Raw genomic sequence first — 17,947 nt, 5'->3', positions numbered from 1 at the left:
GTGTTGATTTGTGATAGGATAGGGATTTTTGTGTACAAGCATACCCATCACACATAGACCTATCTTCCTCCAAATGTGTGAAAAATATGCATTTTGTAGAAAGCACATTGTGTCTTTCACAGCTTGTGGCATAACTGGTTTAACATAGGGATAGCGTGACACTCAAAAAGTTACTTCAGCAGTTCTGGGTAACAATGATGGCATCATGTTTGTGTGTTTATACTGCAAGGGCAAATTGGTGGAAGGATTTTTATTTATTTATTTGCTATTTAGCTTTGTAAATAATCTGCTAATTATCTTGAAAATTCCTAGCTGAAAACACAAATGTTTTTCTCCAAGTTAGAAACAATAGTGGCCAAACGAGCTTTTAGGTGTTTATTTAAATTGTGTTGTATATGCACGTACATATTTACACATATACATATATGATATTACAATGTGGCATTAAATGAGGTTTATCTATACCAGTGTAGTACCTCAAGGACTGAAAAAATTACTCCATGTCCACCAGTGCTGTGTGTCTGCACACTGACCAGCAGTGTTATGGTTTAGCTGAAAAAAAAGAGAGTTATTTAGGCAGTACTTCAGTGTGCTGAAGATGATGAAACTTAAGCAAATGTTTGAGTTTTCCTTGCATTATGGCCAAAGCAAATCAGAAGTAATAAAAAGCGAGGACTAACGTACCACTTCACACTCAATGACTTATAACCCAGAGAGGTTTATTTCATGGGGGAAATGGTGTATCATGAGGTGATGTTAGCCAGTACAAGATCCTCAAAATTATGTAACATTTTAGGAAAAATCGGGGTTCTTTTTAACTTTTGTGTATTTCCAAGTGAACTAAAAACCATGAAACATTTGCTGACTCCTAAAACCACAAGTTCCTTTTGTCTTTTTAGCGCTTGTGGCCTGGCAGGTGGAAGACACCACCCTAATTCTTGCTGAAGATGAAGGTTTGTGCTTTGTCCTTGCTAGCAAAGTCTCCCTCTTGAAAGGTTTTTCCATATATAGTCAGACAGTGCCATTCACAACAACTTCTGAGCACTTGTGCCTCTAATGTCGAAGGAGACAAGAAGCCAAGGAGCAACGAAAAATACCAATTTGAAAAGTACTTTGATTTCAGCCCAGTGATATGTCACCTGAAACAACTCACACCTGCTAACATACGTTGTGTAGACCTGATTGAAACAATGATAGCCTCAAAGAAAAGTTTGTGACCGCATAAGAGGCACAGTGCACATTTTATTTTATCAGAATCTTTGTCTTTAAAAATGAGAGAGGAGAAATGACTCCCCACTAAATGTGTTCTTATGCTTGGGTTAATTTCTTTCTGAAAAACACAAAGTAGGATTAATAAAAAACGTTTTTTCCTCTAGATTTTTTGTGTAGTTAAAATGACAAAAGCCTTGATTCTTCCTCAGTAGTTGATAGCCTCGTTAGCCCATACTGGTAATTCTGAGTCTTAGGACTAGCTCTCTAATCATGCTGATGGTGTTTCTTAAATCTAGATGGTCACAGCTTCAAAAGCAGGCAGAGAGAAGTGGTCAGTGTACATTCATGCAGATTAAATCCTCCTGGCCCTTCAGTGCATTGAAGCAGAGAATCTGCTTCCCTTGTTGCTGGTCAGGGGTTTGTAGGCAGCCCTCTTGGGCTTCATAAACATGACATTTTCTCAGCCCAAAGCCGCTGGAAAAGCACTGAGCTGTCTTGCACCTCGCCTTGTCTTGTACAGCTCCTCCGCAGGCTGGTCCTCCATGCACTGAGCCAGGGCTGACATGCTGCAGCCCATTCATACAGGAGGGCCTGAGGAGCATCTTGGAATTCCCTGCCTAGCCAGATCCTGCTGAAATCAGCAGCACTCCTTGTGTGGTGCACAGTGATAGCAGTGCTGAGGGGAGCTCCGAGCAGCCGTGCTCTCCTTGCACGCCGGTCAAGGCAAAGGCACGGCAGTCGGGGTGGGGAGGGACCTGTGTGCATTAGCAGTTTTATGACCTGCATTGTAAGTGGCTGGATAGTTTTTGTACAGCTGTAAAGCGTGTATTAAACATGTCTCAAATGTATTTTCATAGCTTCATAAAGTGCAGTTCATTTATATTGGTACTTTTTATTGTAATCCTTTATCTTCAACATGGAACTGTTTCCTGGTACCGTTTCTATTTTTCCTTCTCCTTTTTATAAAATGGGGTAAAGAAGAGAAAAGAAAAGCTGCTCTTTTGTTATATGCATCAGGAGAGTCCTTAAGTACAGTAATAGTGCCCTGAACTTGTATTTTTGTATTTCTAACCTTGGAATGCAGGCCTAGCAACTAAAAAGCCAAAATAACATTAATTATGACTGTTCTTCGCTGTGGTTTTTGGAGTATAAGTTTGGAACAGATTGTTTGAGGGGAGAGAAGGGAGGGGAGGAAGGATGGATTGTTTCTTTTTCTCAGCCCCAACTGTTTAATTCTTTTTGAACATTTTGAGAAAATCTTTAAACATTTGCCAGAGGTTCAATTAACGTCCTGTGACTAAAGGTGGAAAAGTCCTACTTTGTTTTTCTTCAAACATATACCTGCTCTTGCTTCTCATGCCAAAGCCAGAAAAAAAAAAAGGAGTCCAGCTGGCATAGGTTTTATTAGTTACATTACTTTTCAGGTTAAGTCTCAAATTGGGAGGGATCTGCTGGGCTGATTTATTTATTTACTTTTTTTTTAGTTTCATGATTTTTAAAAAGTGCCATGTAAAACACTGCCATTTAATTACAGGAAGGTTATGTTCTTTTTTGGTGCGTGTTTAACAGCTTATTCTTGTTTACATGAAGTTGCAGAAATCTAGTTTTAAATATGTTTAAAGTAGAGATTGTGTTCTTGGGTTTATCATGTTTTTCCTGTAGTATGTTATAACACAAGATTTGTACATTATTGAAAGCCCTTTTTTGTGGAAACAGTACTGGGGGGGAAAAGTTTATATTAGAATGCAAAGTAAACTTCCCGAGACTATTGGCACAGTGTGACCATAAAACCTCAACAGCACATTGTGCAGTGACATTATAACAATTTGCTTTAGCACCTCTGCAGCGTTCTCAGAAAGCCCTGCTCTACAAAAACACATGCCATGGTATCAGTTTGACTTGTTTTTTTCCAGAATCAGTTCTTACATGCATGTTTTTGTGATTAGTTGCTGTTCCACAAGTAATTGCAAGTGGGGGATTTTTTTTGTTATCTTATTACTTGTATGTTTTATTTGCATTTATACAGTCAGTTAGTTGTAACGTTTTCTGCGTATATAGGTGTGCAAGCGGATTTATGAACTTTGGATTAGGATTTTACAGTGCTTTAGTTTTAAAGACTGTTCTTTGCTATCAAGATACGGATATATCAAGAAAGAAAATGGCACACAATTGCTCCTAAAGCCAGATAGAATCCAGCTGCTCCACCAATCCCAGTATTGGCTCTAGAGGAATTTTTTTAACCTGAGTGTGTTAGTTTCTGTGTTCTCTAGTAGCCCAAAAGAAGCGAGAAGATCTCATGTGTAAACTGTTCTCCATTTTGCTGAAAAGAACTGTTTACACAGGAGATCTGAACTGAAAAGTGAAAAATATTATATAGCACTAATGTCATACTAATAGCACTTTAAATATAAAACTTTATGTGTATTTTGTATCTTTGATCATTTTAGCTTAACCTCCAACATTTTAGGGTGATTTCCATACAGGTTAGATCAGCCAAAATCATTCTATACCAAAATACAATGTATTCAGATTTATGTTTACCTGTAGGAGTGTTTGCATGTTTTCTAAAGTGAATCCAAAAGTTGTAACAGGATACATTTTAAGTCACTTGAAATTCAGCATGAGCTTACACTGAGAGCAATGAATTAAAAACTGCAGTTGGTGTGAAATGTTGGAATTGGCCTATCTACCATGTCATTTAAAACACCAGGGTGCTGGATGTTTAACTATGTGCGGGTCCATCCTGTTTAAAGTACCACCCTCCAAAATAGCTGTGGGAAGGATCTTTTCAGCTTGTCTCTGTGACTCTGCAAGTTACAGTTGACTGGAGAGGGGGGAGAGGATGTCCAGAAACACCTACCCATAACCTTAGATGCTTAAATCTTCCCTCCTTCAGTATAGCAGTGGAGGTCTGAAGTGTTGTTTAAAAGCTGCTCTTCAGATGATGCAAACAAACGCAGGGAAGTTTTTTGTGGAGGTTTTTTTTTTTTACCTAACTATTTTCTCTAGTGCTTTCAAGTGTTTTGTGCCTAAAATAATGATAAAAAACATACTGTTCTTTGTATTTGAATCCATGTTCACATCATTACATGAGGTACGTTTTTGAAATTCTCTTGGTGCGTATTCATTAGCTGAGCCTTGCTTCAGCCAGAGACAATAGAAAATTAGTTCTTCTGGGCAGAAATACATCCTAACAGCTCATTATTTAGAGCTTGATACTTGATCTGAGCTAGGAGAGAACTGGAAAAGAGAAAAGGAAGGGTGGTTTCTCCAGAAGACATTGTTCTGGCCAAATCCTGCTCTGACTGGTGTCATGGGAAAGAGGAGGCTGCTGGCAGTGGCAGGCGGAGCCCGCGGGATGCGCTGGCAGCGGCCACCGGGACAGCCCGGAGCCCCCGCCCCACCTGGCACAGGGCCAAGGCAGTAGTCAGTCAAAATTGCTATTTTGATGGCTGTGTTGTGATCATGAAGAGGCATGGAGGCCTCTGCCAGCCCTGGCAAAGGCCTGTTTGACAAACCGTAACCATGTCAATCAGCTCCCACCAGTGACAGCGAAGTTCGAAGGATGCAGTTGGCTTTGAGAACAGAATTGCCCCTCCTCACCCAGAAAGGAATAATCAGGAATATTTACCTGGGAGAAGAGCAAAAACTCAACTGCACGTGCTTATACCCACATGCTGGAGAAGGCTCCATGAAAGGCTTCACTGAGGTGAACCTAGTGCTTGTTGTATTTAGGTGCTTAATCCAAACACTGCAATGCCACTTGCTAACTAGAATGCCAGTGTCTGTAGCACTGCACAGTGCTCTGTTAAACCTCTCTGGGTTTTCTTCAGTTGTGTCTACGTCATCTTTGTGGACATGAATGGTAGAAGTGTTTGTGAAAATATAAGAAGTTATTCTGAATGGACTTTTTACAAAGGCTGAAACCCGCTTTCTGTCATCTGTGTCCCTTCTCCCCAACCACCAAAACAAGCAAGCAAGCAAAGACCCTGGCTTAGTGAGTCTAGATGATCCTGTGTCTGGCATTTGTTGCTGGAATTTGTGGAGCCAGTACACTGTGCCACCCATACCAGCTCACCACTGAGAGAGACCTGCTACAGCTTCTAAAGACTTGCATGGCTGCTGTTATTTGTTATTTGACTGTTTTGTATTTCATTTATTTCCTGTTCTTTATGTGAATGAAGAATATTTCATTTTAAATGACTTGATATGTCTTTAGATCAGCAATGAGTATCAACTGTAGGAACATTGTCGCTGCTGTGTACATCCTTGGGCACAGAGGGAAGAAGTCTGACAAATTCATAAATGTGCTTTAGTGTTAACCCAAAATTCACATAATATTAATAATTCACTTTTTTTATCAAGGAAACTGTCACAGAATATGGGAATGCAACGTTCTTAACATAAGAAGTGCTCTCATAAAGCTGTTTCTATGAAATACAAACTGCAAGTCCCGCACGGGACGAAGTGTGAAGCTGAATTTTTATGAGAAATCCTTGGAATTACCATGAACTTTCAGTGACACTAGCAATGTTGGTTCCCACTGCAGTAAGCTATTTGCTCATAGTTATTCATTGTATACTTAAATGTATGCTTTCTGGTCACAAAAATAATTGGCAAGGATGTTTGGGTTTGTTTTTCTTCATGGGAGGAGAAAGGAAGAACTCATAATGTTCTTGATCAGAGGTCAAGATAGATCCTACTCATTAAAATGGCACACACAGCTTGTGCTGGTTTTAATCAGCTTTGTCTTTTTTATATTTAAAGGCACAGCAGAGAAGTCTTTAGATTTGAGAAGCGATGTAAAAACAAATGCTTTGCACCTGCTAGAACCAAGATTCATTTAAAGTTCAGGGGAAAATCCTCTGTAAATCTCACCATAGAGTGAATTCACTCATGCAAAAGGCAAAATTTATCTTGGCTACAGTGGTGTGAATACAGAATAAACCCAGAAATATAAAAGATAAGGCCCCAGATTTTCAGCAGTGTAGCTGGGATATTGTCTGTTCCAGAATATCAAATGAATTAACTCCCTGCAAACCATTTCTGAACTCTTTAAATTACTGACTTCATCTACTGGAAAACAAAGAAAATAGTAAATGGGCACTGAAGAGGTGAAATCTTTGCTGGAGGATTAAGTGGCATTCTCACTGATTTTGACAGGAAAACTGACTGGCAGTAGAGGTGTAGACCAAGTCTTTATGGCCAGATTTTCTTTTTGTTAAACTACAAAGGCTTCTTAACCTGCAGGCAGTAATCAACAATCTCTTTTCATGCATGTCTTACTTTTGGCTAGGACATAGACAGCCTTCCTTATTTGTGATGAATTGTTTAAATGCAGTGGGAAAATTACAAGAGAAATAACTTGCTGGAACTCTTTGTGACCCAGTATGTTTTGCGGCTTCTCATAACAGGTAATTTTATGTGATATCTGGCTCCAGTATGGCATACTATGTGAGTTGTGCCTAGTGGAATCCACCTCCCCTTTATGGAGTAGTGGTATTGTCTCAGTATGGAAAATTGCAGAGGGGGAAAAAAGCTGGACTAGCATTCTTTCCTTGTCTTTGTTTCGTTCATTTTTTGATCTGCTGGGGGCAGCACAGATGAAGTGAGTTTTTTTGGCAAGGCCACTGGCGTGGGGAGTGGGGAAATGGCTTTGTGGGCCAGGACTGAGGGAATATTGCATGCGAGGCCGGGTGCAGTATTAAGAAGATGTTACTGAGTTATTTGGATAATAAAGCAGTGGTTTAGGTTAGGCCAAGGTAGAACTGTGTAGGGTCTCTGAATGTAAGCCAGATGATGAAACTGGATATTATATTAAGAGCAATGAGCTAGCAAGGAGCCTCAGAAAAAGCATTACCAGAGGAGAGAGGAAGAGAGCAGTTTTTTTGCTATGGTAGAACTAGTATTTAGTTATGGTAATAATATTATATATTTGTATGGTGCCTTGCTGAAAGCATATGCTTGTCTATCAGCCAGATACTCAGATGCTTTGTCTTAGGGAACTGTGTGTTGTCGAGGTTTGGGGGAGGTTTTTTTGCTTTTCAGACGTCTGAAGCCTAGTTCTGATATTTTTTTCTGTGGGGGCACATTCCTTTTGCTTTCCAAGCATGGGAGGAAGGGTAAAGCCATTGGCACACATGCTACAGGAATGGCTCAGCTCAGTGCCCAGAGGCAACACTCCGCAGCAGAGCATCTGTTTTCCATGAGCATGGCAGTGTCCAAGGTGAGCTCAGCGAGGCAGCTCTCTGGAGAGTTACCGCAAACACTGCCCAAGTCATGCAGTTGTTACACCCTGGAGCAGGCCATAGGTTAGATGCAAAGACGCTTGATTTTTTTTTTTCTTTTTCTTTTAAAAGAAGTAAATATTACAGATATAATTAGTGAAACACCAACGAAGTTTAAAAAAAAAAAAAAAGGCAAGCAATTAACTAACTCTGTCTTGATCAAGTGCGCTGCAGTGCACTTCCCCTCGCGCACTGCTGGTCCCCGGGAACACTGCCCAGGAGCCCGGGCAGTGCCGGCTCGGGTTGCAGTTTGTACACCTGACATGGAGCCTCCTGCTCCACTTGGGAACGGCCTCGCAAAGCCACCGTGCTCAGCCCTGCACCACTTAATTAAATACCTCATCCAGGGGCTGTTTATAATGGCAGCGCCAACCTGTGCACTGTGCTTCTTGTTTTTTCCCCTTGTTTTATTTCCCCCCTCTCTGATGGTTGCACGCAGTCAGTGAGGCACCACATGGGTTTGCTGCTCTTAGACAGTGACAACTGAGGAAATTAAATTCTGAGGCAGAATCGGTTAAAAGCATGACTAATCGGTGTTGTTTTTCTATAACAACTGAAACAACATAATTATTTTAAGGTTGAATTTTATTGCTAATGAATTTTTTTCAAGGCAATTTTTTTTTTGTATTTTTCCTTTACCCAAGATAATTTTAAATACATTTGGGATTTCTAATTTTTATTTTTTTAAGAGATTAAAAGCAGTTGAGTTCAGTAGGACACTGTTAGATAAAAGCAGTGATAGAGTGCAGTTACAGCTTCATATGAAGTCATACAGCACCATATTGTTTTGTGCAAGAAGAAGTATTTATATGGTCATTCATATGAAAAGCTCATTGTATTTGTAAAATCTGTAGTGACATCTGAATTTAAAAATTTAAGATAATGAAGCATTGCTTATACTGATTAAGAAGTGTTTGAGTGTACTAGACCAAATCTTGCATTTTTGTTCGGGTAAGCCATGAAAAGAAAACCATAAGGATGGTGTGGTCTCATGGATGCTTACACACAGTTTGGTCTCTTCTGTCTCTCTCTGTCACTGAGTCTACCTTTAAACTGAAGTACTGGCAAACATTTTTACAGAATTGGAACCTACCGTACAAAATTACTTGAAAAATTAAAAGTGCACTCCTTAATGCCTTTAGGAAAACGGAAGGAAATCCTTAATAGTACTGACTGCAGCTTCTCCCCACTGTTCTGTGCATCTCTTATTTTATACATCATATTGCATATTAAGTTTTAAAGAGCACTGATTATTGCTTTATGAAAGCATACTCCTTATCATCACTAAAAGGAGTGGTGTCCCTAAGAGATGTGTACAGTTTCAAATGATGTTTCTTCAGCAGGACAAATCCTATTTGGCTGGAAATCACCCACTCTTAAGGAAGCTCATAAGGGGAGTGATTATAAAGGCAGATATTGTTGGTATCAGTGTTTAGAATTGTATGTTTTGACATCCTAGGAGCGTATATATATGTATTTACAATAGGGTTTTCTGTTTCATGTGCTTTAAAAAACCCCACTGAGCTAAAAGGTTTGAAAGGAACAGCTTGAGGAATTTTTTCCATCAAGATACAATCAAGGGCAGGAAATCGTAGAAAGCAGAGTTGTGGTTTTGCCTCCATTTTTTTTATTAGTTAATTAAACTATAACAACTCTTAACTTCATTTTAGGTTAACTATTCCTAGAGTTCAGAAATATTTTAAGAGGTCAATAATGCTTTCTTTGGCTCTCGCTCGTTGGGAGTGGGATGAGGAGCTGCAGTCAGCAGGGCAGAGTTTCAGATGTGCTGCAGGGCCTGTGCGTGCGCTCATGTCGACGGTTGTGGCTGGTGGGAAAGCATCCCTCTTTCCTCATCTGCACACCATCCTGGACAGATGGGAGCCACAGGAAAGAAACGTGGACAGCCTGACATCTGTCTGCCCAAAGCTCAGGAGCCCTGGCTGCTGGCAGCTACCAGTTGCCACGTGTTGTTACTCAGTGCGAGGCTGGACTGGGAATGGTGGGGAAGGGGGAGTCCAAAGAGGCGGTAGTGTGGAGTTTCAGCAGAAGCGGAAACACACCCATAAAACCCTGTTGTACTTTGCAGTATTGGTTTTCCCTGTGAATTCTGGATGTTTTCGAGTGCCATGAGGCATCTATCTGCGTTTTCTCCTCAGTGGGTAGAGCTGCTCAGAGCCATGCACTGAAAGGGCACACGAGGGAAGAGCCGTGCAAGTGTCACATAACTGTCTTAATAGCAGGAGCTATTCCAGCGCTTGGAGCCAAACTGTCTTTCGGCAGAAAGGATAAAATTTAGCAGAGCTGGGAAAGGGAGAGAAGAAAGGGGAGGGGAAACACAGCACACCTCCTGCTGACACCACAGAAGTTTCCCTCAGCTTCCCTCTCTCTCCCTCTGTGCATATATTTTCTTTTTAATCAGCTGCGTCTACTTCCCTCCCCTGCGTTTCTTTTTTCAACTGTATTTTTACAGTTGGAATTCTGCTTTTCTAATTTCTCTTGTTTCACATTTAACTTCTTCAGAGGATTTCGTTAATAGTTATTGCAATTAAAAATAATAAATAAACTCAGCAACCAGCTGCTCAGATGGCTGTCTTTGCATATCTGGAACATAATGCGGTCTGTTCAGGGCAGCCACACAATGCAATTTATACCCACACCTGAGGGAATGAATTTCACAACGATAATTGCTACAATATAATTCTTATTAATGTTGTGCTTATAATTCCTATTAATTCCAAAGGGCTAGTAAATGCATTAGGACTTGTCAACATATTATTTTACACTGTTTATGATCTGTAGAATTACACTCTTCAGTATTGTATTGCATAAAGAAATGCCTTAAAATTAGCTTTAATTGGAGGGGGGGAGGGAGCGTTTTCTGTTAGGGCACTGGGAAAGACGGAAGGATCCTGGTGTTTGAGAAGCAATGAAACTGCATTTTAAAATAAGTCCTTTGAACTTTCTGTGCCATGCAGTTAACAGTTTAGGAAGATATATTAATAATGTCTGTCCTAGTGATTAGAAAAAGAACCACTGGTGTCTTTATGAAGGAATAATAACTACAAGTAAGATAGGGTTAGACAATTTAAAAAACCTGTCTTCCAGAAAAGACAAAAGTGGGGAAATTACAAGTCATTGTAGCTGATGTAATAAATGCAGAATGGGTTATCTTACTCTACTCTTATTTATTCTTGTTTTATCTGACTGCCCTGCTTTTCTAGGTAGTGAATATGATGAAGAGGAAGTAGACTATGAAGAATCAGACAGTGATGAGTCCTGGACAACAGAAAGTGCTATCAGCTCTGAAGCTATCCTTAGTTCAATGTGCATGAATGGAGGGGATGAGAAACCTTTTGCCTGTCCTGTTCCTGGATGTAAAAAAGATATAAGGTAAGTAGTAGTTCAGTAGAAATGAGTAGACCTCATTTCCTGCTGGTGTAGGTGGTGAGGGAAGCCTCTAAATCAGTTTGCACTCTTCTCATTTAATAGACTTTTCACAATTATTTTTGTGATATTTTAGCAGAATATTTTATTCACTTTATTCTCAAGCACAGCCAAGTTTATCAGTTTTACAAGGGATGTCTGTCAAGAGAGATTACATACAGCAACTCTCTTGCTTTACATATTTTAACGACCTTTCTGTTATTTAGACAAATTAACAGCAGAATGCAGGAGGTACTACAAGCAAAATAATCTCTTGGGTCCCTTTCAGAAACATGAAATAATAAGCTTCTGTCCATCTGTGCCAGAAACAATTCCTTCTGCTAAACTACTAGAGATACTGCCTCCTCTTTAGTGAGACGGTGTCCAGGGTGCATTTTCTGTTAAAGATAATGTGTGGAATGTAGTGGTTAAACATCGTGCAAGTCAGAATTCACCTTGGGAAGGCAGAGTCTTGCAGAAATTCTGGCATCATTCTGTCCTGGGTCCGAGTTCCCATGACACATCTGCACAGCTGTCAGTGACCCCACATGCAGGGCTTGCATCCCTTTGTATGACACCCTGGGAATCAATTCCCTGACACCCCCACACCGCCCCATTCTTTAATTGCTCTCCATCATGAGAAATGTTTTGTCCTTTTATGGGAGTGAAGCATTTCTAAACTGAAACCTTGAGCTGGCCAATGTAGAAGATGCCAGGATGTTACTGTGTTGAACATCTTGCGCTTCAGTATGGCATTCGCTAACCACCAACATTTGGGAACAGAAGTAATGTGTTTGCAACACTTCCTTTAAGACATTTGCTGAAGTTTTTACATGAACTGGTGGAAAATCCAACCACTGACCCTACACACTCTAGAAAAACCATGGTGGCTGGGTTGGTTGTATGTTATGGCTTGTCCTTTAAATAACTGATAAGTAGGGACTTAGAAGAGAGCAGAAATATGAAATATGAAATAGAGGAAGGTCAATAAGAGTTGAGATAAAAGAGTTGTGGCAAGAATGGAGAACCTGTGCATGAAACCATGTAGTGGATGAAAACCTGTTTCAGTGATGGCTGCAGCAGCTCCTACAGCAGCAAATCACAAGACTCAGGTTCCTGTACAGACCACTTACTTATCCATGACACTATTTCATAAAACATGGACAAGAAAGCAGTGTGCATGTTTCTTAGGGACATACAAGTCTTTTTGCTGAGATTATCCTGAGCTATGTAGCATTTATTCTCCAGTTACAGGAAAAACTGAACACCACCTCCAGGGCCAGGACAGAAGGAAAGATGGTTTTGGACTACTTGCAAGTATTACTTTGCAGACAAACTCACATTATTGAAGATCAATACTTTCCTTGCATGTGGTAGGAGCTGTGCCAGACAGAGGGTATGGTATAAAAAGCTAAATCCCTAGCTCAGGAAGCAAACAAGCCATGGTGATTGTTAGAAGTCGTGTGCCCAGAGGGCATCTATGCATTGCAGAAAACATTCACTTAATGGCAAAGTCTGGAAGGAGAACCCTGTAATTTGCTATATCCTGTCTGTTCTCTGTTTGACTGCCAGCCCTCCGTCTTTTTATTGCCCAAATGAGCAAGCTGTTTGTGCCTGCTCTGCTATCTCACTAACTTCATCTCAAATGCATGAGGACTGTCTATAAGGGATATCTTGTACACCATTAATGGTAGAGCAGACGGGCAGGGGAACAAATTAATGACCCTTAGAGGGGCTGACAGGGAACAGCAGCAAATAAAAACTACCTTATTCTCTTAAGAGACTCACCTCTGTTTAGTCCTGATAGAAAAGCATGTTTCCTTAAACTCTGCCTCACCTCATTTCTCTTTTCTGTTTCCTCCCTTCTTTATTTTCAGCCTACTTTTTTTTTTCATTTTGCATTTTTCTCTTTGTTTCCTTCCTTTTAGCTTTGTGTCAGCTGTGTTTCTTGTTTCCTCTTTATCTTCCTTCTGCTTAACCCACTTGTCTGACGAATTATTTGCAGAGTCTGGGTAGGGAGTCCTGTGATCAAAGCACTGGGATTTTCTGGTGGGTACTGGATAATCACAGTCAGGACTGTAAAACAATTATAGTGCTCCAAACAGGAACACAGACATGCACATACAGTAATTGCCAGGCTCACTTTACGGCTGAGAAAGGATGCATTCCTTTAGGGAGCAAGGAGGAAAGGAAGATATACACAGTTTTCTTTTGTCTGGCCTTAGGTGACGTAAGTTTGAGAAGTAGAATGGTATTTTTAGAGATTTTATTTGTATTACAGTACTGCTTAAAGGACCCAGTAGGGATGGGGCACCTTTTTGCAAACAATGTTCAAGGATAAGGGATGGCCTCTGCACTGAAAAGTCATTATGGAAAGGTAAATAAGACAAGAATGAGTACAACAAATACTCCAAAGGAACGGGCTGGGGCGGACAATGGAAACTGTAAGGAGAACATGTTTATACACAAGCCCAGATGTGTATCAGAAGCCCCTGCTGGCCTCCTGCCCAGCTGCTGTCTCCTGGCGCTTTCCCATAGGCAGTGCAAATAGTCATAAACATTTCGTCGTTCTTCGGGAACTTCATTTTTAAAAATTGTTTGCTTGTAATATGTATTGGTTCTCTATATAGTATGGCAGAGATTTGCTTGAGAAGCCACAGATCCTGAGAAAAATATTTTTCTTTAAATTACACGTGAGATAGTCAGAAACATCTATATAAACCTGAAGTACACTGACTTCTGTATGCTTTAAACATAAGTCTTTGAACTAATTTCTGAAGCTTGCTTCCTTCTCTAATTATGCTTATTGAGGTAGAGAAGAAGTTATAATTACTTTATCGTTTTCCATTTACGGATATTTTTTTCTTCCTGTAATTCATCTTTGATGAAATTTGATTTTTAGAAGATCATCTGTGTCATTCCAAGGAACCCAAAAGTATAATCCTTGTTTCTGTGGAGCTCACCATCACCAGACTTTGGATTCACATCCAAATTTAGATGTCCTGTCCAGAAGTGTATGAATATTGAGTAGTTAATGTGCTTTGCAAAATACCACCTTGTAGGACCTAAAATGGGGATTTATGAAAGCGTTGATTAGTCTTCCTTTTATTCAATACCCCTGAGTGGTCTCTAGCTCTGGAGAAGAACCTTGGAATTGTGTTTAAGATGTAGATAAACTAACTCAGGCAATATCTAATGAGCAAATGAAGTTTGAGACATAGTAGACACAACAAACCTCACAAATAATGCATATATGCTAGTATAGAGAAAACCCTAGAGTACTTGTCCTAAATTTTCTAGTTTGTGCAAAAATAGTAATAAAAAGAATAATAGATTTCAGTGCGTACAGAATGTAGCTTATATCCGTGACTTTTCTTTGGCCTTGGGCAAGAGGAGAAGCAGTACCTTTCAAGGCTGCTGAGTCATTGGGCTTGTCTGTCTGGCAGGTGAAAGGATGAGGGTTCTGTCAGGTGACACAAACCCCCAGGAAGGCTGACCTATGAGTGGTGAAACTCAGCTGAGCTCAGGGAAGGAGAATATTTAAGTGAGAGGGAAACAAGGGAACGAACTTGAAAGAAAGGAGCAAGCCAGAGCTTGCAAGTTGAACAGTGGAACTGCACCCACAAAGAAAACTTTGGTATGAAAAGCCAAGAGTACAAAAACATGTATGAATGTCCAAGGCTGAAACAAGAAAACTCTCAAATCATCCTTCTGAGATGTTTTTTGCTACACGAAGTGGGGCTGGCAAGTTTTCTGCAGTGTAGTACCTTTGTGAGTCCTGCCGTGCAAAAGGGGCCCTGCCCAACAAGAGCCTTTGTGTCCTTGCAAACCAGGTAGTGCCAGTCTAAACTTCTCTATCGCCTCCTGATCTGGTCCCAGGTTAATATTGTTTCCTCCTGTTCAAGATTTTTAGAGTACCCTTCTCTGTGGCCCTCTTCTTCCTCAATCATCTGTGAGAGTAAATAGTGAGCAACCTAAATAACCAGAGCAATAAAAGTGATGTACGAGTTTGGTTGTGGCTTTTGCTGTACCTCAGCAAACTCAGCCCAGACGTACAACAAAGTGTTTACATTGCAGCAGTGGAAAAAGTGCCGAAGAGTCACTGTAATTCTAGCAACAGTTTCCTTTTAGACAGAAGTACAGGTCAAATTTCACTTTACACAAGCTCCTCATGCTCTGCGTGGTTACTGTGTTTCAAACCTTCCAGGGCCAAATTCATCCCTTTAGGTTTCTGCTTTAGCATCTCCTTAATTTTTTCTGCCTGAAAATACTTTCTCCCCCTTCCCCAAAGAATGGGGTGTACTGGGGCTGATGGATTGTTAAAAACACTGGATCAGGAGAAGAGTACCATTGGCATGGAATATGGGTGTTTGTGATTGTAGATTTACAGTATCTGTAGCAACTGATAGTAGCTCAGAAGTATCTAGAAGGGATTCTTAGAAAAAGTTTAAACAGGAACAGGTTTTTGTTAGGAAAATATTGTTATTGTAGGTAAAGGGCTTGTTTAAAAATTTCATGCAGTAGCAAAAGTTTAGCAGGTCACCCCCAGATTTTTCTCCTGTTTTGAAGGCACAAGTCCTTAAAGGTACACAGATGATGACAGATGCCTTTATGAAGTTCCCCCTGCCACCCAGTGACAATCTTGGCCCTGTGGGTGCTGGAGGTTGAAACTGTGTGCAAGATGATCCAAAAGCTGCCCCAGGATCTCAGATGACTTGCAGGGAATTCACTTGACTGCTCTTTGTAGCTTTGTAGCTTTGATGTGCTCTTGGAGCTGTGGTGCTGCAGCTTTCTGCCTCCTCTGAGTGCTCTGCACCCAGACAAACTCTGCCCTGATCTCTCATGTTCCTGTGTCTGGTTGGTGTTGGAGGAGCAGACAGCTGTGCAGGGGTTTTCCAGCATTTTTAAAGTGGAAGCTGGAGCTTCCACTTAATGTAAGCTGCACATTGATAGAACTTGTTGTTTAAAAAGCCAAGGGGACTTTCTGTTATGTGTAACACCAGTAGTGGTTTCAGCAAAGACAAAATGCCCAAGACTTAATTTAGTGGGTTTACTATCTGAGCTGTTAGTTGATTTTAGCTTTTTAGATCCCTCTCCCTCCCTCTCCCCTCCTTTCCCTTCCCCTCCCCTCTCCCCTTTCCTCTTTCCAAAAATACTGAGATACATATCTGGAATCTTTAGAGAACACAGAAGAAGCCCTTGAACTGTCTTTTTTTGTCACAGTGCTATTTCTCGGTTTCATCCTAGGAGAGCGCAAATGAAAGACAGTATGCTTTTGCTTATTATCCAGAAATCCAAGCTCTTTTAGCAGGAGCAAATGAGAGTTCCAGTACACTCCACAGAAGAGTATCGCAACAGCTGCTGAGATTACAACAGCTTCTTCCATTTTTGCCAGAAATACGTGAAAGGAAGACAGGGGAATACTTGATTTATGTTTAGTAAGGTTTTTGGTTTGACAGAGTTGGCCTGTTTCCTTGCCCTTGCCAGTGTAACAGGGTGGGTGTTGTGTTGCGGTGTTTGCACTAGTGGGGATCAGCTCTCCAGTTTTAGCTGTGGAGTATTCACAAACAATAGCTATTTGAAGACAGATTCTCTGGATTGTTTTTAAGTGTCCTGTGTAACTTTTTGAGTTAAGCATTCCCTGCAGGTTATTCTTTGGAGGCATGTGTAAACTATCAGAACTTGCTGGAGTTTAAAGCCCTATCTACAAACAATGACACAAAGCAGAAAAGACCCACCATGGGGGAGTCTCAGCTCTTTAAGAGGTGTGACCCGAGTCTTCATGCCAATTCTTGTTTGCTTGTAAATGAACCTCTGAATAGATTTGTCAGTGCTATATGAAAAAGATGTCAAGACAAAGAGCAACCATGTGTGAGTCCATTAAATAGTATTCTTTGGAAGTGATGTATATTGGGAGATAAAAAATCAGGATTAGCCAAGTAGGTAGGTTTTGAGAACCACACAAATTAGTGTCTTGTCCCACATGGTACCTTGGGAGCACAGGGGGAGCTGTGTAATACCCAGGGGAGCTCCTGACAGTTTATAGGATTTTGCTTAAACATTGATCATTTTCAGGTTTTACCTGGAAGCAGAGCCCGTGTCAGCCCACTGAGCACTGACGTTTTCCCTCTCCCTCACAGAATGTTGAACGGTATCAAGTACCACGCCAAGAACGGCCACGAACACAATCCGCGTCCGCAAACCATTCAAATGTCGCTGTGGAAAGAGTTTACAAGACAGCTCAGGGCCTGCTGCGCACCACACAATCAATTTCCATCCTCCCCGTGTCTGCTGAGATCATCAGGAAAGATGCAGCAAATAACATGCTGGTCACAAATGTGCCAAGAAACCCTCACCAGCAGTGCTGATTTGAGAACAGCACCTTTTTCAGGGGAAGCACTCAGCAACCTTTAAAAAAATTAAATGCAGCTTTAAATTTTCTGTAATTTTGGAATGGTATCTTTGTAGAGTTAATGATTTTGTACATTTGCACATGTTATCATCATAACCCTTTTCATTACTTCGAGATAAGGTGCTATAAAAGCTATAGGTTCTTCAGAACATTTTTCTCCAAAAAACAAACAAAAAGAACTAGGGGGACGTTGTGTATTTAGTTGTACTGATGTGTGGGACAGGAGCGTGAGGAGGAGAGCTTGGCACTGACATCCTTTCAAGATTGTAACGTGATGAAGACTTTCAATGCATCTGTCAATGTGTGTGCAAAACCAAAACAGTACCGCCCTCGTCAAACTATAGTTAACATGCCTACATAACGGAGTTATCAGTGGAGTAGCAAGTCTTTTAGGTAATGGAAATATAAATAAGAAAGAATGTTTAACATAATATGCTAAAATATTTTCATACTTAAAATAACATACATAAAAAGGTGTGCTTGCTGTATTTTATATTATCTTGCAAATCTTTCTTTTTTCTTCCCTCTTGAAATGCTGAAAACCTTGCCATTTGAACTAGTAAACAATCACTTTAGGTGTTAGCAATTACATTTTTTTCTCTGTACCAGATGT

The 17,947-nt window shown here is 40.5% G+C and overlaps 1 protein-coding gene across 1 annotated transcript in view; it reads left to right on the top strand.

Moving 5' to 3' along the window:
• JAZF1 (JAZF zinc finger 1) overlaps positions 1 to 17,279 on the top strand; it is a 186,692-nt gene extending 169,413 nt beyond the window's left edge. Inside the window, 3 exon segments of the mRNA XM_066319336.1 lie at positions 10,721 to 10,889; positions 17,063 to 17,101; positions 17,103 to 17,279. Coding sequence (XP_066175433.1) covers positions 10,721 to 10,889; positions 17,063 to 17,101; positions 17,103 to 17,217 — 323 coding nt within the window. The 3' untranslated portion in view covers positions 17,218 to 17,279.
• Positions 17,280 to 17,947: the final 668 nt, after the last annotated feature.

Source organism: Sylvia atricapilla, chromosome 1 (genome assembly GCF_009819655.1).
Source record: "Sylvia atricapilla isolate bSylAtr1 chromosome 1, bSylAtr1.pri, whole genome shotgun sequence".
Lineage (NCBI taxonomy): Eukaryota > Metazoa > Chordata > Aves > Passeriformes > Sylviidae > Sylvia > Sylvia atricapilla.
This window is presented reverse-complemented; position numbering and strand designations above follow the sequence as displayed.